This window comes from Panthera onca, chromosome C2 (assembly GCF_046562875.1).
Source record: "Panthera onca isolate mPanOnc1 chromosome C2, mPanOnc1 haplotype 2, whole genome shotgun sequence".
Classification (NCBI taxonomy): Eukaryota; Metazoa; Chordata; class Mammalia; order Carnivora; family Felidae; genus Panthera; species Panthera onca.
This window is the reverse complement of record NC_138347.1, coordinates 39889919-39916831: the sequence shown is the minus strand read 5'-3', so window position 1 is coordinate 39916831 and position 26913 is coordinate 39889919. Positions and strand designations below refer to the sequence as shown.

The following is a 26913-nucleotide window of genomic DNA, read 5'->3' as shown; positions in this document are numbered from 1 at the left end:
AAAAGGATACACAGCATGAATACTTAAACCATTAACATATTTTAAGTCACGGTTTGGAGAAACGAACAGAACGAGTTTTGCAAAAATATGTGAAAAGAATTCTTACATTTTATATTCACAAGTTATTGCATTAAAAGAGAGTAATGCCATCTAGTATGGGCAAATATTTTATACATATTATATACAAAATTTACATATGTATTACACACAGTTCAGTATTGAAAGATACTATACAATATAAAACACATCAGTTTCAAAGATACCAAGCAGTCTTTTCTCAATCTGTATGTAATGCTGCAGCCAAAGTAACTAGTAACACTGGATTTCCCCCATCCCCCTCCAGCGCATACCTCTCAAGTGGCTTTCCATTGCTCTTAGTAGTAAAAGCCAAATTCCAGAATTCTCTGAGACCAAACACCACCGAACTCTGCTGAACAAGCTAGTCTTTTGTACCGCTGCCCTCTAGCCACACTGATCTCACTTGTTATAAATGAAATTCTCTATTGATGTAAATTATATTACTTGCAACTTAATAATACTAACAACAATGATGATAATGATGATAAAGCAGTAAATGCCTATATAGCCTTAACTATGTGCCAGGCCCTGTACCTAAAGCATAATTATTTATATATAACATTTAAAGTTAAAAGACATTTAGACCTAACAAATGTTTATGTACTAGGCAACACCATTTTCCCTACACTATAAATGGAGAATGAAGGCAGAGAAAGGCAAATTCACTTGCCACAAGTCCTAAAGCTACTGAATAGAAGTGAGATTTGAACTCAAGTAATCTGGTTCAAAATGTATGCTCCTAATCACTACACTGAACCACCTCTTCGGGTGAGCTGTTTTTGGAACAGACTGTCCATTTTAAGCCCCTGCCTGGTTTTGCTGTCTACTTCATCCCCATCATTTGTTATAGTACCTACTCTAGGGTCTAAACAAGTATTTGCGGAATTAAGACATTTCTAAGATAATGAAGTGAAAATTCCAGTTCAGCCATCTCTGCATGGCAGGACCATATTCAGTACCTTCTCCTAACCTACTACCTGTAAAAGAAAAAACTGCAAAGTAAATGGTTTTCTGCTTATTACTGAAAGGTTACCCAGCTCAACTGTGTGATCATCACATATGATCTTTTCCCAAATTAGATGTTTAGTCCTGTCCACTTGTGAAAACAAAAAAGGAAAACGAAAGTTTTTGCTCTTAACTGTGTATTTTTTACTGTAAAATGACAAAGATCCATCAAGAGTAAATTAACAGAACAAACTTACATTGAAATTTCCTCCATTTTTTTTAAGAACATAATGTGTCACTATACTTACTGCACCTGAGAAAGGCAAATTCTATTTTCGTGTGCTCTGTAATCTAAAAAACAATTATAGTTGCTCCTCATTATTTCTGGATTCCATATGTGTGGATATGCCTACTCATTAAAATTTATTTGTAACTGCAAACCAATACTCACAGTGCTTTTCTGTTCTTTGTGGACACACAGGGAACGGCAAAAAAATTGAGTTATCCAACATGGTTGTTTCCAGCTGAGGTCAAACAAGGTGACCTCTGCTTTCTTGTCTCAACTCTCATACTGTACACAAGTGTCCTTATTGTGGTCTATTTAGTGCCACATTTTTGTAACTTTTGTTGATGACTTTGCCATTTAAAATGGCCCCAACCATAGTACTAAAGTGTTGTGTAGTGCTCCTAAGTGTAGGAAGCTATAATGTGTTTGTGGAAAAATACATATTAGCTCTGATTAGGCATGAATTCAATGTTAATGAATCAATAATACTTATTAAATATGGAGTCCTTCAACAGAAACACACATTAAACAATGTTAGCGTATAAGTTGGTTGACAAAAATGTTGTCACCAAAGGCTCACAGGAACCTAACCTTGTATTTCCCCTAGGAGCAATGATTCGATATTCACAGACTCAGTGTTCCCAACTACAGAACATTAACTACTTCAAGTAACAAGAATCCACTGTACATACCATTTTTCTAATATGAACCTCATACTTGCTCTTCCTCTGTGGCTTTCTTTTCTTTTGGTCTCCATATTCAAATACTCCTCCTTCCTTATATTTAACAACTAGTGATATTTTTCACACCTAGGTCTTCTAAAAGTCTTTCAGATCACTCAATTCAAAGATCTGAACAGTTCACTGAAATTTAGCACACACTGATGTATAGTGGGTAGTTTCCCCATTAGAAATAGTTTAACCTCCCTGCTCCTTACTCCCACCCCATCCTCAACTGAACAATAAAATCTGTGAGAGCAGCGCCTTTGTCTTAAAAGTCTTCTTATTCTACACAGTACTTCATACACATCAAGGGGCTCATTATTTATTAAAAAATCAAAAAGCTCAAAGTCCTTTAAACTCCATAGTGAAAACATTTATTTTTTTATACAAAGGGTGTAAGTTAAACATAATTTTCTGACAAAATTAACTGGTAAATCCTTCTGACAGAAATCACATGTCCTTCTGACATATACACGAAAATGGATCAAGAGGAAATTACTACTAAGAAGTAATCAAAACTTACAGCTTAATGAAATAACAAGACCAAAAATCTTCTGACAATTTAAGGGAAAAAGCAAATAATACTTTAAGTCGATTTAAAAAATTTAGAAGCTAAATGTGACCTTGGGACAATCAACATGTCCTAACAAAGAAATTTTATAGTAAAACAAATCAGTAAAGAATCTATGTACACCTGAATCTAATATAATATTGTAAGTTAACTATATTTCAATGAAAAAAATCTAGAAGTATTTATTTAGATTATCTAGTCTTATAACTTCTTTTACTAAATATTACACAGATTCTGTACCCCATATACATCAGGAGGTACTTTTAAATCTGATTTGAATACTGACATTTAAATATCTTAGATAAAATTATAAATGTATGGATAAAAAGGTCCCCACTTACTTTTGCTGTAGTAGACATTGCTCCTGCCATCTTCATCTGGGAATTCATCACTTTTGTTTGTGTGGACATAGAAGTGACTTTAGAACTTACAGCAAAAGTTCTTGTTTTCTGTTTCCGTAGATGTACAAGCTGTTTCGCTAAAACTCTGCAAGCTTCTTTATTACCAATCTTAGCCATTTTCTTAATTTCTAATTCCTAAGAAGGAAATAAAAACAGGGGGAAAAAATCATTGATAGGTAGTTCCCAATGATTTATTTCAGAAGAAAAATCAAACACACATCATATACCCTTTTCTCCCTGATCACGAAGACAGGAAGAGGCAGTCATAAGGTCAGAGAAAAAGAGTAATTGGAGAGGGCAATTTATTCCATATGTTTACATGGGAAAGACAGAACTAGTACCTTCATCCACAAATACAAAGCAAGTCTACAAAATAGTATTCACAAAAAGCCCCAGAAGAAAAGGAAAAAGCTCAACCCAAAAGTCAGTAGGATAAAGAAAAAAAAAAAAACAAAAAACAAAAAACAAAGAGTTGGTGGGACAGAGAAAAAAGCACAAGGGTAGATTTAAGGCTAATTATATAGACAATTACATTAAGTAAGAAGGTTCATCCAACACCTTAATAAAAGGCAAGCTGTCATTTTAGACAAGAATATAAACCCAAATATATGCTATATTAAGAAACCAACTTTAATTACAAAAAACAAAACTAAGTAAAAGGATAGGAAATATACTCTATAATTATTTATTAAATTCTGAAAATCTGGAATGGCTACATTAATATCAGATTTAAAAAAAAAATTTGAGAAAGGAATATCATAGGAAATAAAAAGGGGCATTTCATAATGATAAAGATATATTTCATAATATAAAGATACTAAAACAATCCTATATGTGCATGCATCTAAGAACAGTGCTTCAAACTGTGAAGCACAGGGGCGCCTGCGTGGCTTAGTCGGTTAAGTGTCCAACTTCAGCTCAGGTTATGATCTCACAGTTTCATGAGTGAGTTCAAGCCCCGCATCGGGCCCTATGCTGACAGCTCAGAGCCTGGAGCCTGCTTCGGATTCTGTGTCTCCCTCTCTTTCTGCCTCCCCCTGCTCACGCTCTGTCTCTCTCTCTCTCAAAAATAAATAAACATTAAAAAAAAATATGTGAAGCACAACTGAAAGAACTGAAAAGAGAAACAAATACACAATTAGTATGAGGAATATCAACAACTTCTCTCTTAAGTACACTGCTATAATTGTTAGAACATGTGAACAGAGACTATGTAATGCTATAGATTTACAAAAACACTATCACCGACTTGACCTAAACAACATTTTTACTTTTAAAATAACAACAGCAGAACACTCTTTTTACAAGTGTACACTAAAAAAGAAGAAAAATCACCAAAATATACCACATTTTGTATCAGAAAACAAGGCTCAATAAATTTACATGGACTGAAATCATACAAAGTGTGTTCTCTAACCACATGAAATAAAACTGGAAATCTGGAAAACTGGAAGGAATATCATAAATAAGCAGAAATTAAACAACATGGTTCTAAATAAGTCATGGGTTGGAAAGATCTCAGGAGAAATAATATTTTGAACTTGGAACAAAAAGGAAAATGCAACATACAAAACGTGTGGGCTATAGTTAAAACAGTTCTTAGAGGAAACTTTATAGCATTAAAGCTTATATTAGAAAAAAATGAATATCTCATAAGCTTCAAAATAGAGAAAGTAAAAAAAAAGTAAAACACTAAGTAAACAAGGAAAAAATATAAACAGTAAAAGAAATCTAGATAATAGGAAAGAAAAAACAATATAGAAAATTAATGAAATCAAAAGCCATTTTTTATAAGAGATTGACCATTGGCATTGATAGACCATTAGCCAGATAGATGAGGGGGAAAAGTGATACAAAGAGAGCATAAAAATTACAAAGATGAGGAATGCAAAGGGGGGCATCACTTCATATCCTAAAGATGATAAAGGATAATATGGGAACATTATGAATAACAGGTCATTACATTTTAACATTTAGTAAACATGAATCTTGACAGATGCTAACTACCAAAGCTCATTTAAAAAGGCAGATTATTGGGGCACCTGGGTGGCTCAGTCGGTTGAGCGTCCGACTTTGGCTCAGGTCATGATCTCAGGGTTTGTGAGTTCGAGCCCCACGTCGGGCTCTGTGCTGACAGCTAGGAGCCTGGAGCCTGCTTCAGATTCTGTGTCTCCTCTCTCTGCCCCTCTCCCACTTGTGCTCTGTCTCTCAAAAATAAATAAATGTAAAAAAAAAAATTAAAATAAAATAAAAAGATTATCTGATGATCCATTCTGTAGCTGTTTTTTCTAAAAACTGAACTGGTAGTTTAAGAACCTATCCATAAAGGCAGCTTTACTGATGAATCTTCTCAAATATTTAAGGAAGAAATACACATTCTTCCAGTAAAGAAATAAGAGAAACCAACTCATGCTTTAAAGTCAGCATCACTCAGACATCAAAACTAAATAAAGACACTGCATGAAAAGATAACTACAAATCAGTATCTTTCAAAACACAGATACAAATACTCTTTACTTTTTCTTTGTGAGAGACAGAGGGGTAACACATACAGGAGGGGCAGAAGAGGGGTAGGAGAGAGAGAATCTCAAGCAGGTTCCATATGCAACACAGGTTTGATCCCACAACCATGAGATCATGACCTGAGTCAAAATGAAGAGTTGGACACTTAACTGACTGAGTCACCCAGCACCCCTAGATGCAAATACAGTAAAAACCTTGGACTGCGAGTGTTCTGCAAGACAAGCAAACATTTCTAATAATTTTTAACTTGATAAACAAGCGATGTCTTGCAATACGAGTAGTATGTGATGCTGAACGTCACATGATCACAACTGAGCCAATGGTTCTTCTCTCTCTCTCTCTCTCTCTCTCTCTCTCTCTCTCCATATCACTGTGGAATTGTGAGTGATCGTTTCCCATGCTCAGATGCTCGATCTTAGACCGAGATGTTTGGCAGAAATTGGTGATTTTTCAGAATGTTGGAAGGTGCCCACAACTGGCACTAGTGTATTTTTTGTCACTTCAAAGCACCAATGGATGGTTTTTTGCTTTTCCAACAAGAGTAAGCTTAGGAATGTTCTGCCTCATTCCAGGTCAGGCTGCCTTCATATAGAGACCCTTTCCCCTGCTGCCTTATTGTCAGTTACATTAAATATAGTATATGACAAAAGTTTATAAATACTGTACTGTAGTCAACATCTGTGTGAGTGTACCCCCACACAGGAAAAGGTTGAAAAGAAAGGCGGTAAGATGAAGGAGATGATTATGGTGAAAGTTAAGGAAATTATCGAGAAGTACAAACAAGGTATGCAAGTGGCTGAAACTGCAAGATTTTATAAGAAGTCTATGTCTGCATCTTGTCTGCAGTGAAGGAGGAGGAAAAGGCAGAGGAATCCCTCACTTCAAATGAGACTAGGGAGATGTGTAAAATGTGAGATATAGCGCAAAATGTTGTAGAAAAGCACCACCTGAATAAGGCTGTGGCAGTGCAAACAACAAATCTGTTTAACGACAGTGCAATGTCACGCTTAACGTGAAATCCTCAAAAGGAAGCAAAAGCAAGTATCATTGGATAGGTTCTTTGTAAAGCTGCATGAAAAGAAAAAGATTCCATTGAGCCAATAGATAGTATTGATTGTTAGTGACAGTGAAAGTTGTCCTACACAATAACCCTCCTCTCTGGTCTCTCACATACCAGCCACAAAGGTTTTCAAAGGTAAGTAAAGGCTAATTTGCTTATTTTCCTTTATATTTTGTATTTTCCTTATTATTTTGTATTGTATTACAGTATTGTAATCATTTTTATATTAATATTTTGGGGTTGTGGAACGAATCATGTGAGTTTCCATTATTTCTTATGGGGCAATTTGCTTTGATATACAAGTGCTTTGGATTACAAGCATGTTTCTGGAATGAACTGTGCTCGCAAACCAAGGTTTTACTGTACTCTTAACAAATTTCAGCTTACTGAAAATAGTATCTCAAAAAAACACGTCATTACCAATGTAACTTACCCAGGAGCAAAAGCCTGATTTTAACTTTAATAAATCAATAAATGCAATTCACTAGGTTAACAGACTAAAGAAGAAAAACTGCACGACCATCATCTCAAAAGATGCAGAAGTGAACCTCTACCTTCACCTGATAACACAGTGAAACTTAATTCAATATGGTTCAGTGTCCTAAATGTAACAACTAAAACTATAATTCTTCTAGGAGAAAACAGAAGGGAAAATATTAGCGACTTTGGGTTAGAGAAAGATTTCTTAGGACACTAAAAAGTACTAGTCATAGAAGAAGAAATTTCACTTGATTAAAATAAAAATCTTCTGTTCCACAAAAGACACTATTCGGAAAATAAAAGAGGCAAGGCCAATAACTGGAGAAGATATTTACCAAATATATATTTAATAAAGTACTTATATTTGAAATATATAAAAAGCTCTTACACATAAACAAAAGGAAACAACATGATGAAAAAAATGGGTAAAATATTTCAATAGACACTTTTGGCAAAAACATATGTAAATGGCAAACAGGCACATGAAAAGATACTGAACGTCATTAGCAATAAGTGAAACGCAATTTAAAATGACCATCTACTATACACCACTAGAATGACTAATATGTAAAGACTGTTAACTCCAACTATTAGCCAGGTTGTGGAACAACTTTACTTTCATATCTAGCTGGTGGGAACAGAAAACATTACAGCTGATTTGAAAAATTGTCTAGTAGTTTCTTACACAGTTAAAATTACATTTACCCCATAATCTAGCAATCCCAATCCTAGGAATATACCCAAGAGAAACGAAAATATATGTTCACACAAAGACTCCAATTGTATCTTAATAGCAACTTCATTCAAAATAGCCCAAACCTGGAAATAACCCAAATATCCACTGGCTGCTGAACAGATAAACTATGAAAACACCCATACAATAAAGTAATATTCATCAATTGAAAAATTAATACTGATTATATAACATTGATTAATCTCAAAATAATTATGACTGAAGGAAGCCACATTAAAAAAAAGTATTCATAGGGGCACCTGGGTGACTCAGTTGGTTAAGCATCCAACTTCGGCTCAGGTCATGATCTCATGGTTTGTGGGTCCGAGCCCTGCCATCGGGCTCGGTGCTGCCAGCTCAGGGCGTGGAGCCTGCTTCAGATTCTGTCTCCCTTTCTCTCTGCCCCTCCCCCACTGTGCTCTGTCTGTCTCAAAGGTGAATAAATTAAAAAAAAAAAAATTTTAAAGTATTCATATTATATGATTTCATTTATATAAAGTCTAGAAAATGTAAACTAACCTACAGTGACAGATCAGTATTTACTGCAAAAGAGGGTGTCAGGGAGGGATGGATAGGTAAAAGTAATTGTGAAGGGAATAAGGAAACTTTTCAGGATGGTGGGGATGTTCATTATTATCTTGATTGTAGTAAAGGTTTCATCATATATATATATATATATGTGTGTGTATATATATATATATATATATGTGTGTGTATATATATATATATATATATATGCTGAAATGTATCAAATTATATGCTTTAAATAATGGAGTTTACTGCATGTCAATAATACCTCAATCGTGCTGTTTGTTTAAAAGATTTAAAGCAACATATAAAAACATAACATAAAAATATTTAAAGACAAGCAAGACAGTCTATTTAAAAAAAAGGACATTCATTATCACAGACATAATGATCACTAAAACATCAAGTAAGATATCTGTGAGTTAACATAATTATTTCCTGTAACTTTTTGTTATTCAGGACCATTTAATCTTTGTTGTTAACTGACAATAAAGTAGCTGTGTTTTGAGAACTATTTCCTCCTGGGCATTCATGACTTCTACAAACTGAAGAATAATTTGATTTTATAATCAGCAGAATACACAGAATCCTGATAAAAGTCAGCAGAATGACATAATAAATGAAGGTAAGCAGAAAATTCAGGAAGACATAAAATGCCATTTCTTAGTAAATCACTTACCACCTGCCATGTGTCTTTTTCTTAGTTAGCTAATTATTCTAACACTAATTTCCAAATTTGTTTGAAAAGTTAAGCTGAAATTTAATGTTCTACTTACCAGCTGTTTTTCTTGTTTCTCTAAAGCTGCTCGATCTCTGATTATAGCCCTCTGCGTACCTCGTAATTCTCGATTCTGTTCCTTTATTACATCTAAGAGAATCACAAAAGAAACTTAAATGTAATTTTCTTCAATACCATTTAAAATATCAGACTTGGAGACTTTATTAAAAAAAAAGAAACCATGTTTTACTAGATGTTAATTTTTTTATTCAATATAGTACATATATATATAAAGTCAAATATATTAAAACTTGGATCATAAATATTAAAGAACTACAAAAGATAACTGCAGATATGCTATAGTATCCAAAAGTGTATATACATCACAATAAAAGATTCCCTTAGAGAACTGATACTATACAATGTTTTATATAGCACATAAATATGTCACAAACACATTCTTCATCTCTTCTTACCCCAGTATTATATGAAATTCCAGGAAGGAAGACAGGTCACTAAGTCATCATATCATCATAACAGAGTGAAATAGTAGACCTTCCAATGAGGCAGACCTGGATTTGAACCCTCCCTCTGCCACCTGATCATTATATGATGATATCTTGGGAAAGTTAGTTAATATTCTAAACCTCAGGTTGCTTATTCATAAAATAAGGATAATTGTTAAGGAGTAAATAACATACAATGTCCTGATACACTATTAAAGTTCCACTCAATCTTGAAGTTTTTCTAATTTATTCATTTGGATCCATCAGGTCCCATCTTTGGAAGAATTAAAGTGCTAGTCTAGGTCCAAGGGACTATAATTTGGGTTAGCTGTTACTAAATAGTAATTTCTTCAAAGATCACAGATATTGATGGTAATTCTTGCCAAAACTGATCTTTCATTACCAGGAACCTTGCTAAGTGTTGTACATATATTATGCAATATAATATCGACAATAATGCTATGGAGTTGATTTTTCTATTATTTTAATTTTTTTTTAACATTTATTCATTTTTGAGAGACAGAGAAAGAGTGTGAGTGGGGGAGGGGAAGACAGAGGAGAGAGAGGGAGACACAGCATCCAAAGCAGGCTCCAGGCTCCAAGCTGTTAGCACACAGCCCGATGCGGGGCTCGAACTCACGAACCCGAGAGATCATGACCTGAGCAGAAGTCGGGCGGGCTCTTAAATGACCAAGCCACCTAGGGGCCCCTTATTTTACACTTAAAGAAAACTGAGAGTTGGGAAGTTTCAATAACTTGCCCAAGGTAACAAGACAGTATGCAGTAATGCCAGATTTGGATCCAAGTGTTCTGTCTCCTGAATCAGTAATCTTAATCACTTCACTAGAGTACCTTTCTAGTCAAGAAGTAGATTTAAAAACAATGGTAACAGAAAGAACAGTCTCTTTATCAAATGGCATTGGGACAATAGGATGTCTACATGAAAAAGAATGAAATTGGGCCCCTACCTCACAATGTATATGAAAATTAACTAAAAAAAGATTAATGACCCAAATGTAAGAACTGAAATTACATAATTCTTAGAAGAATACATAGGAGTAAATCTGCATGATCTAGGACTTAGCAATAGATTCTTAGATATGACACTAAAAGCATGAACAACAAAAGAAAAAAAAAGATAAATTGGACTTTGTTAAAATTAAAGGCTGTGCACCAAAGGAAAGACATCCCACAGAAAAGGAAAAAATATATACAAACTATATATACATATATATATGTACATATATATACACACACATACACACAAATTATTAATATATAGAGAGTCTAGTATTCAGAATATATAAATAACTCTTAAAATCCCAAAACAAGACTACACACACACACACACACACACACACACACATATATGTCAAGAGTCTAGTATCCAGAATATATAAATAACTCTTAAAACTCAAAAACAAGACAATCTAATTAAAAATGGTTGAAGGACCTGAATAGACACTTATACAAAGAAGATACAGAAATGGACAATAAACACAAAAAGAAGATGCTCAACATCATTAGTCATAAGGGAAATGAGAGACATTTCACATCCACCAGAATGGCTATAATCAAAAACAAAAAAGGAAAATAACAAGTGTTATGAGAATGTGAAGACTGGTACCCTTATATATTGGTGGTAAGAATGTAAATTGTTTCAGCCACTGTGGATAAAAATTTGGTGGTTCCTTAACAAGTTAAACATAAAATTACCATATGATCTTACCAACTCCACTTCTAGATATGAGAGCTGGAATATAATAAGAAATGAAGTCCTGATACATACTACAACATGAATAAACCATTAATATATTATACTAAGTGAAAGATGCCAGATACAAATGGTAACATTTTATGATTATACTCAGATGAGATATCAGAATAGATTGATCATAGGGGCGCTTGGGTGGCTCAGTCGGTTAAGTGTCCGACTTCGGTTCAGGTCATGATCTCACAGCTCCTGGGTTCAAGCCCGTGTCGGGTTCTGTGCTGTCAGCTCAGAGCCTGGAGCCTGCTTTGGATTCTGTGTCTCCCTCTCTCTCTGCCTCTCCCCTGCTCATGCTCTGTCTCTGTGCCTCAAAAATGAATAAACGTTAAAAAAAATTTAAAAAAAAGAAAAAAGAATAGACAAATCACAAAGACAGAAAGCAGACTGGTATTTGCCAGGGGTTGGGGAGAGAGAATGCGGAGTCACTGCTTATCACGTACAGGATTTTAGTGTGAGGTGATGAAATGTTTTAGAACTAGAGATGGTGGTTACACACCATTGTGAAAGTACTAATGCCACTGAACTGCTGTTCACTTTGCAATGGTTAACGTTATGTGAATTTCACCTCAAATAAAACGACAGAGCCAACACTCGCTATCCTTTTACTGATGGAACACCAAACTTACACATTTCTGTGTATAATGTATAACTTTACTCATAATAAAAATAACTACGGTCACCTGCGTGGCTCAGTGGGTTAAGTGCCCGCTCTTGATCTCGGCTCAGGTCATGGTCTCATGGTTTGTGAGCTGAGCCTCACATCAGGCTCTGTGCTGATAGCGTGCAGCTTGCTTGAGATTCTCTCTCCCCGTCTCTCTGCCCCTCTGCCCCTAATAGTTGAATAGGTTTCTTTGCTTCAAGGCCTCTAAGACTATTTAGTATATGAATATGCAGTCAATTCTTAAGTGGAGAACATATTATAGATTATTTCCTACATTTGTTAAGTCAAGAATTCCTTTTAAGAATCTCTATTAACATTTCCTAGATGTTAATGTTCCATGGAGCATTCTGTTGGGATTCTGTTCTAAAATAACACAATTTATTAGTTTCCTATGGCTGCTATAACAAATATCACAGACCGGGTAGCTTAAAAAACAGAAAACTAATTTTCTCACAGTTCTGGAAGCTGAAAGTCCAAGGTCAAGGTATTGGCAGGTGTGACTTTTCCTGAGGTCTCTCTCTTTAGCTTGCAGATGTCTGCCTTCTTTGCTGTGTTCTCATATGGCCTTTTCTCTGTGTGTGCCCATCCCTGGTACCTCTTTCTCTTCTTATAAGGTCACCCTCGTCCTGAATTAGGGCCACATCTTCATAACCTTTTAACCTCAATTTTACAACCTTTACAACCCTATCTCCAAATACAGTCACATTAGGGGTTAGGACTTAGCACGAATTTTGCAGGGGTGCCTGGGTGGCCCAGTCAGTTAAGCATCCAACTCTTGATTTCAGCTCAGGTCATGATCTCATCGTTCATGGGATCAAGCCCCAAGTCCATGCTGTGCTGCTTGAAGCCTGCTTAGAATTCTCTCTCTCCTTCTTTCTCTGCCCCTCCCCTACTTGCACTTTTTCTTTCTCTCTCCCCACCCTCCCCCCTACCCTTCCCCAGCTTACTAGCTCACATGTGTTCTCTCTCTCCCTCTCAAAATGAATAAACTTAAAAAAACAAAACAAAAAACAAAAAAAACATGAATTTTGTGGGCATACAATTCAGTCCACAGCACACAATATCTTTCCTCTGACATGTGCAGACAGACACTAAGTGGCAAAGCTCTTATTTCCCTATCTTTAAAACCGATCATGAGCCTTTTCATCCTCAACACTCAAATGCTCCTAATTTTCTTCTTTTGAACTTAGTACCCTATCTTGCCAAAGCCAACGAATTGGTATAAAAACATTCACCACTTACCCTACTGTTTCAACAGAAAATATGTTCTAAATTTAAAACTATGAAATTACAAATAAACTTTTGGAGTATAACATCTTTGTGTACTGAAAAGTCCCTAAACTCAACTAATATAAAATGAAATGGTAATACTGAGATAGTGATGAGAGTCTTCTAAAGCCACAAGAGTACAGAGATGAAAGAGAAGCCACCATATTGACAAATTAAATTGTGGCCGGATAACTGACACAGATGCAAAGCAATTGCTGAAAGCCTTGATGGAGAAGATCTAGAATTCTATCAATATATACTTTTTCATTATTAGGGTGATATAATAAAAAGCATATATTTGATCTTTGTCTGGAGTTCCTGGCACAGAGCTCCTAAAACCCTTAGTGAGCTCCTTAGTGATAGCAATATCTTTTAACTCAAGAAAGGGGACCCCTAGATAGCTCCTGGAGGGGACTGGTCACCAGAAAGACCAAATACTTGATTAGAGAATGGGAAGTTCAGCCCCAGCCCTCTGACCTCAGGAGAAGGGAGTGGGGCTGAAGACTAGGTTATAAAAAACTCTTGAACAAAGAGATCAGGAGAGCTGCTGGGTTGGTGAACACACTGATATGCTGGGAGGGCAGCATGCCCCAAAAAAGGGCAGGGAAGATCTTGTGCCACTTACAGTCCCCAAAACTTTGCTTCCATTTGGCTGTTCCTAGGTAAAGCACTTTTCTGAGTTCTACGACTTGTTCTAGCAAATTATCACACTGTGGAAAGAGTTATGAGGACTCTAGAATTTGTAGCTGGTTAGTCAGAAGTACTGGTGGCAACCTGGGACTTGTGACTGGCATCTACAATGAGGACAGTCTTGTAGGACTGAGCCTTGAACCAGTGGGCTCTGTGCTAACTCCAGCGAGTGTTAAGACTGATCAACTTTTTGAAGACACCCCATTGGTATCAGAGAACCATAGAGTAGAAAATAGATATTGCTATCTGTTGGCAAAACACATTATTATGACAGGAAATTTTACCAAAACATATAACTTAATCAAAACAGTTTTACTTCAATTTTATGTATCTATGTGTACCATAACTGTCACTGTATATTAGAGAAAGAAAAATAAAGAAAATTAACTACTACATATTCCATAGCCTCATATCATAGTTAATACACCTATTAATATTTAAACAGTTCTAAGCTATAAACTGAGAACATCTAATGTTGCATACTAAAATATAGTCATAACACTTTAAACCATATTATCATGAGAAAAAGATAGTAAAACATTTTCTTCATATGAGATGATAGGCATATCCTATAAAACTTTACCTTTTAGGAAAAAAAAAACAAAAAAACAAAAAAACAAAAAAACAACTCCTATCCTAAACCCACATTTAATGATTTGGTCTTCTAGATAATTCAGAAGGAATAATTTGAATATGGTTCTGAGAAACTTATAATATTTTTTTAGGACAAGTTTATTTCCCATTCTATTTATTTTTTGGTAGGTCTAATTTCCTCCCAAGCTCTTTCAGAGCAAGGAACACAAGTATTTTATTTATTTATCTGTTTGTATCCTGACTGCACTTTATGCCAACTACTGTCCCGATATAGTATAGTTAGCAGTGACCTAAGGGAGTACAAAGATATTTGAAATGTAAAAGAATGTGCCTCATAGGCATAGTTAACATATTCCTTTAAGATATATAATAAACTCTATATGTTACCAAGAAAGATGGTTGATAATTTAACAGTAACAAAACTATGATAGATCTCTTTTACCAAACTATGATAGATCTCTTTGTACGGTGGAAAAATAGAGCACTGACATAACCAGATATTTCCCTTACAATTTCCTACTGCCTCTTTTCATTCTGAGTCAAGACAATAATAGAAACAGGTACTGGGTGTTGTTGACATCTAGGAGATGGAGCAGCACTGGACTCCTGTCCATAGTGTGCTTCCTTCTCCAGGCAAAAACAAACAAACAGTCCCAGTTTTTAGATTCCAACACTTCATCTGCCTTGTGGGGTTGTTGTGAAGCACTTCTTAACAGGTAGTAATAAAAAACTTCCACATTGTTAAAATGGCAATGCTACATGGCTGTGACTGTGGTATGTTCTCTTTGTGGTATGTTCTGAGAGATAAAAAGGGTCTGGAGCCACCCCACCCATCACCCTTTTTACCCACCCATACCCAGCACAACACTTAGAGAAGGCCACCCAAGTCAATTCCACTGTAGGTATTAAAAGCTTATCTCAAGCCTTTCAGGCTCTTTTTACTGAATGAAAAATACATGTATGCACTAGAATGATCACAGACTTAAATTCTGGACTCAAGATACAGACAGAAAAGGTCATTTGGCTCTTCTCGGTTCCGAGTCAATAAGGTATATCTGCTTACAGAAAAAAAAAAAGTCGAAAATAAAAACAAAACAAAAAGGGTCTCCATAATGTAGTCCAGCCTAGTTTACTAGAATTCTCTACTGGGATTTGAGTCCAGGCCCCAACTTGAATTACGACTGTCCTTCCAGATCCTGCTTATTTATATACAATTTATACATTTCAGGATTAAAGAAAAAAAAAAAAAACTTTAAATACAGGCATTCATTAATTTGTGAGTTATATTTTAAACATGTTTAAAGTGCCCTTCTTCTGGGGAGAAGGAGGGAGCCTATCTCAAGTTTACAGGGTAGTTGAGAATTATTGCCCTAGGAGCCCCGAGGCACAACATGCAGATGTTTTCCATTCAGTGGGATTCAAGTTGGTCTACTGGACAGCATCCTCCCTACCATATACAGGATATGTGCTTTACTACAAGGTCATGTTTACTATAAGGTCAGAACAAAATCTTAATCTAATACACCATATTTTCTGCTTTAAACGTATTTCTTTAAAGAAAAAAATAGTTTTGATCTAAGCAATTTTATTGCCTATCAGTTGTCCTAAATTTAGCCATCACATGGATTGAAATAGGAGCACAAAATGTTCCCACATCCTGCTTTACCATTTTTACTAACTTGCTCTGGAGATCAAGAGCTGAGACGAGAGGGCACGTCCACTTTAGATCTCATCTACCATCTCTGCAGCAGCTGTGAGTGAAGTGGTGATGGGCCTGCGGCCCTGGTATAGCAGGGTAATGGGCATTAGATACACCCTGATCATGACTGAACAGAAGAACCACCAGTGTAAAGGAGGTGTGGTGGAGCGCACCCAACAATAAAGAGGAAAGGAGTCCTGGCTATGCAGGGATGTACCACCTTCTTGGGTTGATGAGGAGAAAATAACTGCAAAAATGCTACAAACTCAAAAGTTAAGGGATAAGAAAGAAATGTTAAAGGTCAGTTCCTGGAAATGCTGGCTCTGGGAACGAAATTTACTGGGAGGCAGAAGGAAAATGACAATGAGGGACTGGGTAGGGAGGAATCAGAATTCGACATGCAAGCAAATCTGTTTCTTAGGCTTTGGAAATGGTAAACCAAAAAAATCAGGGAGAAATGGTATCAGTTTAATTAACCAGTTTTGATACATAGTAAAGAAAAAATAAGAACAAAAAATAAAACAGAAAACAACTATGGGAAAGAGAAAGGACTGTGGAGGATTGTGCTAACAGATTTCTTCTATATTTGGTCCAGGGAGCCAAGGATCTATTTAAAAACTAGGTTGAAGTTGAAACTCTCAGCAGGTCTTTCTTGGAAGGAAGAGTTGGAATACTAAAGAGAAAATAGGAGGGGTACCTGGGTGGTTCGGTCAGTTGGATGATCAACTCTTGATTTTGGCTCAGGTAATGATTTCAAGGTTCCTGGGATTGAGCCCTGCATCTGGTTGACAGCCCACTTGGGATTCTCTCTCTCTCTCTCTCTCTCTCTCTCTCTCTCTCTCTCCCCCTCTCCTACTCATGCTCTCTCTCTCTAAATGAACAAATAAACCTAAAGAGAAAACAGGAGAGTCTAGCCCTATGGTAGCATAAAAGGAATGCTTCCCTCCCTCCCCCCCCCCCCCCCCCCAGTAAAGTCTCAACTCACTCAGCCCTGAGAAATTCATTCAGATTAATTTATTATTAGTAAAATATCAGTGTTTTTCAAGGGCTGAAGGAAGGTTTTCAGATGGGCTATGTGTCAGTAGATCTTTAGGTCTCAATTGGTCCTCAAAGACACAGGCTTCGGTACCATTATCAATAACAGCTTCAGTTCAGAAAATTGTGAAAGAGCATTTTCTCACTTTAGGTAAGTGAGGGAATGACCAGGAAAGCTCCTATGAAAGGGAAGTTTTACAAACTTAATGGACTTGGAAGGTAGAAAACAGTAGCATGAAAAGAAATACTAGTCTTTGGGGTCATGCTAGGGATGGAGAAATACAAGAGGAAGACATGTTCCTACAGAAATAACCATACTACAAGTATGGAGAACATTTACTGAGAAAAATGCTCAGAAGAGTACTGTGCTCCTGAATCCCATGTTCAGTTATTTTTCTTTGTTGTGCCAAGAACATAGGGGCCAAAAGAAAGTAAAATTTGAGTTTTTAAATATCCAGAACAACAAGCACTAAGGGAACACACAGCATACTAGGAAAGATCTAGGTATTGTAGACAGCACCAGAAGGATCTACCTTATTTGGTAGAAAGCAGAAAAGTTCTGGATAGAATTCAGTTTATACAGATGGTGGGTTTTATTTTCTCTTAAGATATCACAAATGTGGCATCACAACCTACCTTTTGACAGGAGATTCATCCCAAGTTAGTCAAAATGTCACAGATTCTGAACTCTGGACTATTAGCATACATGGATACAATCCCAATAAGGTAAAAACCAAGAAGCTTCCTCCTCTTCTGTCAGTAGGGTTCCTCAATTACGTCTGAACTTGTAGGTGGGTGACAATGGTAAATGGATGTAGACTATAGTAAGCTCTGGATTTTGGAAACACTACTTTTGGTTAGTAAATACTGTTATTTTGAAATTGTGTCTCTAAATTTAATCTGCTACAGAGATACTTCCATGTATTCTGAAGTCTCTGCTACCTTGCATATATGGAAAGTAGGAAAAACTCAGAAAAAGCATAATCCAACTTTGGAAGGACATAAGGATCTACTCTAGTTCCAATGAATGCAGGTCAGGAAGCAGAGATAAAAAAAAATGAGAATACAGGAGTGAGGTACTTAATGTAGTCTGAGATGGCATCAGAGAAAAGTTCTCGGGGAAGAAAAACACCCAAGACAGTGCAGGTTAGCCAGAGAAAGGAAAAAGAGGATCCTATGCATAAGGACATCATAAGCAAAAATACGTCAGAGTGAGAAAGAGTATTTATGGTATGTTCTGATAAATATAAGAACAATACTGCTGGACAGTAAAATGTTCAGAGTTATGACAAGAAAGACAGGGGCCAAATCAAGGAGGACCATATATGCCTTATCAAAGAGCTCTCACTGATCCTGTTGGTACCAGTGTTATAAAAAAGGAGTTCACACTGGGGAGTAGCATAGTCTGATTCGGATTTCAGGTGGATCAAATCACAAGGCAACTCTGTAGATAAACAATTAAAGAGCTATGAAGTTATAGAGAAGAAAAGCAGAAAGGTGATGTAATAAAGCACAAGATAAATGGGATCTGAATTAGAGCAGAAGTTGCAGGCACACAGTGAAAAATCATGTGTGTCAAATATTTAAGAGGCAAAAGGAGCAAAACTTAGTAATAATTAAAGGTAGGAGGCAAAATCAGGACCTGGCAACACTGGAGGAGGAGACTCAGGAAAGGAACTGACTTCAAGGAGATGGTGATGAATTGTTTGGAATACCTTTAATTTCAGGTACTTTGAGACATCTAGGTGGAGACACTCAGTAAGTCGTTGGTCTAAAACTTAGAAAAATATAACTAGAGATTCGAATTTGTGATCCATCAGCACTTAGGTAATAACTAAAATAATAGGAGTTTGGATAATATCATGCAGGGAGAGTGTACAATTAGCATAGTGGTAGCCCAAGATAGAACCAACAAGAACACTAACATTTAAGGACCAAGTTTAAAAAAAAAAAAATGAAGAAAGGAAAGAAGAGAGGGAGGGAGGAAGAAGGAAAAAAAAGAAAAGAAAAATGTGTAAGAAAAAAAAGAAAAAACAGTGGTCAGAGGAATTTGGGGAAAATATTAAGAGTTTCATGGAAGCCAAAAGAGAATTTCAATAAAGAAATTATTCAATAAAGAAATTATTCAATAAAGAAATGTAAAATGTAGACCCAAGAGATGATTACTAAAAAATGGTCATTTGGCACTCTAGGAGTCACTGATGATCTTAGCAAGATCTTATCACTTAAGATGTAAAGCAAACTGCTATAGAACGGGCGGGAGGGAGGGGGGAGTGTCTGAGAAATACAGGGGTGGAGATAGAAGACAACACTACTTCAAGAAGTATACGTGTAGAGCAGAAAGAGATTGGAAAATACTTCCTCAGAAATGCTGGCTCAAAGGAGAGTCAGCAAAAGGAGGTTGTTTCTAGTTCTAACACTGTTAAAAATAGAGTTCTACCAGTAATTCCAAGAGAAAAAGAGACTGATTCTCAGACAAAAGGTTATCATTACATGGTGCCTACTAAAAGTTGAGAATTCCACACACTAGCAAGAACAGCAAAATTAAATCGTGCCATAGGATCTCTAATAAGAAAATACCAATGATAATACTCAAGGGATGAGGTCCTGGTTTTGCCACTAAGTTGTGTGACCATGGGTAAATTACTTAGTCTTTTGTATCTCAATTTCCTCACCTATAAAGTGAGAATAATAATAATACTTAAAAGTTTTGTGAGAATTAAATAAGATGCTGTATACGAAATGCCAACACAATGCTGGCTTAGAGTAGGACCTCAAATTTGTCTTTATTGAAGGTAACAGACAAAAATTATACACACCACACTCACACACATATGGCTTAAAGAATTTCACTTTTTAAAAGACACACTTAGTTGTCCATTTATGACAAATCCTCAATGCATCCTGATTTACAGGTTCATAGTTTCAATAAATAGGTCACTATTAGTCCACATAGGGGGGAAAACCACTGTACACACATTACCCTATGTATATACCTTAAAAATCAATGAAAGGAAAACCAAATACTCAATTGTAATTTCAAGTTCAAAGGAATCTTTCTCTTCTATAGCACTGAGGTATAATTCTCATTAATTTCTGTAACAAAGTATACACTACAGAGACTTGTTCATCTTTGTGTCAAAAATGAATTAAACATAACTCTGAATAGTAATAAGTGCTGTAATGTTGTCTCCCTTTTTAATTTACAAGTGCAGTAGTCTTTAATGATATAGTATGCAACTCTTCCAGCCAATCCAAAGAGACAAAAAGATTCAATTATTCTTCAGATCTATAAGCAGTTACATATTTCCCTTATATATCAGAATTTCATTACTGCTGAAACAGATAAAAACGCAGCATACAGCAAAAGATCTTATGATCAATAATCAACGAGTCCAAGGATCTGGGAGAAATGCATAAAAATACATTACATTTTATAATATATAGCCTCATTACTGCTAAGAAGAATGCTGTCACCTTTTAAACAAAACAAAACACCTTCTTTTTAATAAAACAAGGAGTAAAAATATCAACAAAGCTCTATATCAAAGTAATGAAAGTACAAATATATAATTAAAAAGTCATTAAGTGATTTGAATTGACGTGATAATGTAAAAAAAAAAACAAGTATGCAGTTATAGTAAATAGTAGCAGTAGTTATAGTAAATGTGCATGGTGGGCAAATTTGCATTCAGAATTTCACATAAATCTTTAAATCAGTAGTATAGCTCCTAGCTAAAGTCCTTAAGACTTTATTTTCACAAATAAGTCTCTTTAGCAAAAAACATTATTTCTTGGATGAATTAACCCAACTGCAAATGAGTATACAGTTAAATACCCTCACTGCACATCCTCACTGTGTTTTTTTTTATTCTGCTCTATATACTTCAAGCACAATAGTCACTAGGCTGCCAAAAGCACCAAGAAGCACAGAAATGAGAATACAGAACTGATATTTTTGTCTTTGAAAATATTTGACAGGTATTAGGCAATTAAAGCTGTTTGGCCTTTAACGTTAAAATGTTTTTTAAAAATATAATTGGTAACATCACAGTAACAAAGGTATAACTCCTTTCCTCTGCTTAGTCAATTCTCACTGTATAAAACTGAAATAAAAAACCTTTTCCCCTGTGAAGTACTATACAATAACTGGAAACCACAATATTGGTGCTGAAAGTGTGTGTGTCGGGGGGGGGGGGGGGGGGGGAAGTACCCCATTAAAGATTAGACAGCATTCTCAAATAAAATCCATCCTTCATAATTGTACTACATCCTATACCTACTTGGAATGTGTTCCAGGTACTGTAAATGGTACTTCTTAGTTGCTAAAAAGTCCATAAATTGAAAAAAAAATTTTTTTTTTACCCACTCAGGTTAAGCAAAAATGTATTATGCTGTGTGCTAAATGAGGGCTAAAATGACATTATGTGTTGAAGTGATGGGCAGAGTGGCAAAGTAAAAATGATGTCTTTGTTATCCTCACCAAAATAATGTTGTTGGCACTGGAACAGTCAATACAAAGGAAAGAAGGAGTTACCCCAGGTCTGGACTCAGCACCCTGTTTGTACCAATCACTGTCTAGCTACCACTGCTCCTTTTGTGGCAGAGTTAGACCCTTACAAAGAAGTGATTCTTTAGTTGAACCAGCAGCAACCTAGACTCAACATGTAATAGGAAACACGATTTTTAAATAGCTTGAATGAATTTGATTCCTGGTGGCAGTCAATGAAAATATCAAGAGTAACTAATCAGTGTTATATAAATATACATTGCAATAATTGCTAATAAACACCATTTTGTATATTTCTATACATTCACTTTTTTCCTCTTAAGATTACGTGGAGCTAAATGTCCAAAACAATGCGAGTATCTTAAAACGGAAACTTCTATGCAGATAATACATATCACATCTCTTACTTTAGACAGTAAAAGACAAGCAAAGGGAAGGAAAAATACATTATGAAAACTAAACCTAAGGCACATTCCTTAGGTTCCTTTTATATTTTTACTGGAGCCAGTAAAGCATTTGTTTCACATCTCTTTGATGGGATATTCTTAGGGCAAAACGACCCAGACCCAGGTTCATTTTGGAACTGGAGCCTGTTACACCATCCTCCAGCTCAGTACAGGTTTCCTGTTCATACGTCTGTAAATAGTACAGCTACAAATTGAAGGAGCAACAAACCAACAGATCAAACCAACAAGGAACTGACCAAATCACAATCTAACAGTTAAGGGCCAGCTGAATCCTGTCTCCTTAAAATGCTCAACACCTCGCTAAAGGAAAAACCGGGCGGGGGTGGGGGTGGTGAAGGTGGTGTGTGCCGTGTTATCAGAGAGAAGCCAGACTGCCCAGGTGAGGTTGAGGTGCGGCGAGTCAGAGGAGATGAGGAAGCAGAGAAGTGACGCACGAGGGCGGTCACCTGTGGGGCCACTTGATCCAGCCCCGCCCCTAGGGACAGCAGAAAGAATCGTGGCCGGAAGCCCCCAAAACACGCCAGGGAAACGCCGAGCTGGGCCCCTTCGGCCCGGCCTGAACTCACCATCCACGGTTTTCTTCTTGAAGAGAGACGCCATGGTCGGAGACCGCGCCCAGGCTGCCCGGCTCGGCCCGGTCCGACCCGCGACTGGGAAAAGGCAGAACGGAAAGGACAGGCCCTTGGAGGGTTTGGGGTGGTGGAGCGATGGGCAGGAGAAGAGGGAGGGGTCACCAGGCAGGACCCGCGGAGGGCGGGTAGCTGCGAAGCCTACCGCAGCCGAGTCACCCCCGAGCTCAGGTGACCGAGAACTAAGACACTTTTTGGAGAAGTCACTTCTAGGCGGCGCCTGCGCATTAGGCGCGCGCGCTTGCGCACTGGGGCGCCTGAAGCTGCTGCCTCTGCCCTCACCTCAGCTGCTGCCCGCTTTTTCCGCTGGAGGGGTCGCCGCGTGGCGTGTCAGGAGGGGGCTTGCGGTGGTATCAGAGTGCGGGAGACCGTGAGCGGTGCCGGGAAGCTTCTGTGCCTCGGTTCCCTGCCGAATACAGAGAGAGATGAGCCTTAATTAGCCCTTTCCTCCCAGCGTCGGGGGAAGCTGGAAGTGGGGCTCCCCAGCGTTTTAGGACAAGTATGGGTCGTCCCGGAACCAGTTGGTTTACGACCATCCCGTTGCTGTCAGTATCAGTACTCTCATAAGTGCAGGGGCTGGTTGCACTGCTGTGGTCCGTGCCCCAGCGGTGTTTGTCCCCGAAGTTCACGTTCTTTCCCGCCCTGACGGGCCGGCGATCTCCGTGGCGCTCGCCGGCGCAGCCCCCCATGGGTCTCAAGGCGTTCACCTGCAGTCCTGGGCCCGTGGATCTGACCACCCGGCGTGTCTCTGGGTGCACTGTTCCTAAGCTTGAGGATGACGGGGCAGGAAGGGAATAAGGAGCAACTTTTTTAATGCAACACTTGGTATTTACAATTCTTGGCTGGAAACATTAAAAAAAAAAAAAAAATCCACACATGTTTGCCTACCGGTTTAAACGTCTCCAATTCTATTTCTTAAAATCTCGATTTCTTGCCATTGCGTGAAAAAAAATCATGGCTGTACTGTGAACCTATTAGAATGCTATATAGCTGCATATTAGTGCTTAATGTGGGGGGAGGAGCCCCTAAAGGAAAAGCATAATAAATTATTCAAAGAATACTTACGTGTATAAGCATAAATATGGAAAATACAATCTTAGGATCAAGACCTTAAATTCATTGTTTTACTTAAGCATGTGTGTGTGTGTGTGTGTGTGTGTGTGTGTGTGTGCGCGCGCGCGCGCGCGTGCATATTTCAACTTAATATGTTGTTTTACTGTTTAGAATATTAATTTTGCTGTGAACTTTTTTCCTTCCAATCTGTTAGTGCTTTAAGCAACACTGCCTTCCATAGGATAAAAATGATAGTAGCCTTTGTTTCATGTCAATTCTGTCAGGGAAAACACTCCAGGAATAGTGTCAATACTATTAGTCATCTCTGGATTTATGAATCATGTCTCAAGGATTTTTAAGTGTTTGTGGGAGTCAGACTTCACTTCCCCATTTTTTTCTCTCTCATATCAAAATCCTCAGTGCCACTGAGAATCCTGCTGTTGTTGCTAAAATTTAGCTAAGAGACTGCTCAAGAAACTTTCTCAGAATGACATGGTAATATGCAAACTATAATTGTCTTACTCCTTCAAATTATTCTAGATTTTATAGGAAAATGGAGAAGTAAGGAAACGGGGAGAAAATGTAAACAAGAACACTTAGTCCCTGCGCCCAAAGCCTGGCCTTTCTGGTGTAAACTCTGTGGCAAAAGGCAGTTTACCCTGGCTGCCTGTTGTAATGAATGGCATTGAGCTGTGCTTGAATGCATGAGGCAATAAGCTGTTATGTGTGTAGTAATCGTACTCCTCCCTGCTGCAGTCACCCTTGTTTTATTACTCCTATACAATCCCCCCCACTGACCCAATTGTAACAGTTGGGAAAATGCCAAAATACTTAGCAGCAACCATATGGAAGATCCTCCAAAAGTGCACAGCAGGAGCTAAAGACAGGGCTTGTTCATTACAATAAAGACAAAATAAAAATATGTAGTATTTAAACTCACCACTCTAATAGCTTGATTCTCCCATAGTTTGAGCAGGCACATATTTAGTTGATACACACCAGACTGGCTGGCATCCATTCTGATTAGTTGGTGACCAAACTGTACCAGTATGTTTTGTATTTGCTCCTTATTTAAAGGGAATGTACACTTAAATATAGCTGAGAAGCTGAGATACCAAGGAGCTAAAAAACTAGAATACATAGGTATTTTCCATTTATTTAAAACCACTATCATAAAAAAACACGCCATCGTCATAAACAAACTCACTGAATCAATAAGACACATATATAAGCATAGTGGATAGAGGAAACATTTTAATTTGATTCTTTTGAAATCTCATTAAGAAATGATGAACTAATACCCTATGGTCATATCATTATGACCCAATGCTCTTCTTCCAAATTGCCCAGATAGCAAAGAATATTTATTACAAACCTAATGCCACATACCATGCTTGAAGTGAAGAAACAAATACAGTTCCTCCCCACTTTTCTTTTCTTTATCCACCTTCCTACCAGGTTTTTCATCTTTTTTCATTCAGTTGTTACAATTCTGACACTAATTCCAATGTGTGCACCACCTAGGTGTTCTATAATTCAACTCAGTTCTGATACTATTTGGAGATAGTGATACTATTTGGAGATTCCACAGGTTAAAGGTTCAGTCTTGTGGATTGCCCCCACTTCAGATGGCAACCACAAGTCCAGGTTGTTACTTGTTCTCCTGACTGAGCAGCTATAAATCAGAGATTCCCATCCTCCCCACCCTCCTCCTTGGGTTTGATTAATTTGCTAGATAGGCTCATAGAACTCAGGAACACTGTTTATTCACTAGATTGTTGGTTTATTGCAAAATATATTAAAGGATACAAATCAACAGCCAGAAGAAGATATAACCAGGGCAAGGCTCTGAATGCAGGAGTTTCTGTTCCCTTTGGAGTTTGAAACCCAGGGCACATAGAGGCATTCTGATACACCAGCCCAGAAGCTCCCTCAACCTTGTCCTTTTGGGTTTTCACAGATGCTTCATTACATTGCATGATTAATTAAATCACCAGCCAGTGGTGACTGAACTCCAGCTCCAACCCCTCTCTACTCCCCAGAGGTTGCAGGGATGGGACTGAAAGTTCCAACACCCGAACTACAATATTGGTTTCTCTAGTGACCATCCCCACCCTTAAGTGCTTTCCAAAAGTCACCTCATTAACATAAAGTCAGGTGGGTTTGAAAAGGCTTTGTCATGAATATCAAGATACCTTATCACTCTTATCCCTTAGAAAATTCCAAGGGTTTTAGGAGCTCTATGCCAAAAACAGGATGAAGATCAAATATATATATTTCTTATTATAAAACACACTATCACATTTGTTCATCATGGAGAAGTAGGCTTTGGCTCCTTGTAAGAAAAAGAGTGCTTAAAACCAGAGCTATTCCAAAATGGGTGCTATGTGAGTTAGTAAATTCCTTGTCAAGGAAGTGTTCAAGGAGCAGGAGCATGTTGTAGACAGGATTCCTTTAAAGAATCAAAGTCTTGATTAGAAAGTTTCTAAGGTTTCTTTAAAATCTGGAATTTTATTTGAATAACATATAGCTCGGGCCAAAGTACCTTGGCATATGATGTTTCACACCCTGCAGATAATACTACCAAACTACCAAATCCTATTGGCTTCACCTTTAAAGTTATGCTAAAGCCAAAAAGACATAGTATTTCATCATTTTGAATCATCCCGATTCAGGTAACCTTTATCTCTCATCTGGATCATTACTGCCTATGTTATTTCCTTGCATCTATCCTTATGTCACTCCATTTTTGTCACAGCATAGCAGACAGAGTGGTCCTGTTAAAATGTGGATCAGATCATGCTGGCCTGTTCCTCAAAAAGAGATCAACATACTCCCAATACTTAGTCTGGAACACACATGCATGTGGGCACACACATGCACACACACATCTGTTCTACAGACTAAACTTCCGTTGTTTATTCATTAAGCATCCAAATTTTTACCATCCAGGTTGCTCTCCTATTTCCCTTCATTATCTGTCA

At 37.2% G+C, this 26913-nt stretch overlaps 1 protein-coding gene across 1 annotated transcript in view; it reads right to left on the bottom strand.

Moving 5' to 3' along the window:
• The window catches only part of CHMP2B (charged multivesicular body protein 2B), a 30365-nt gene extending 7216 nt beyond the window's left edge, over positions 1-23149 (bottom strand). Inside the window, exons 1-3 of the mRNA XM_060640240.3 lie at positions 22814-23149; positions 9104-9195; positions 2944-3138 (exon numbers count right to left, since the gene is read on the bottom strand). Of these exons, the coding sequence (XP_060496223.1) occupies positions 2944-3138; positions 9104-9195; positions 22814-22847 (321 nt within the window). The 5' untranslated portion in view covers positions 22848-23149. The remainder of the gene's footprint in view (positions 1-2943; positions 3139-9103; positions 9196-22813) is intronic.
• Positions 23150-26913: the final 3764 nt, after the last annotated feature.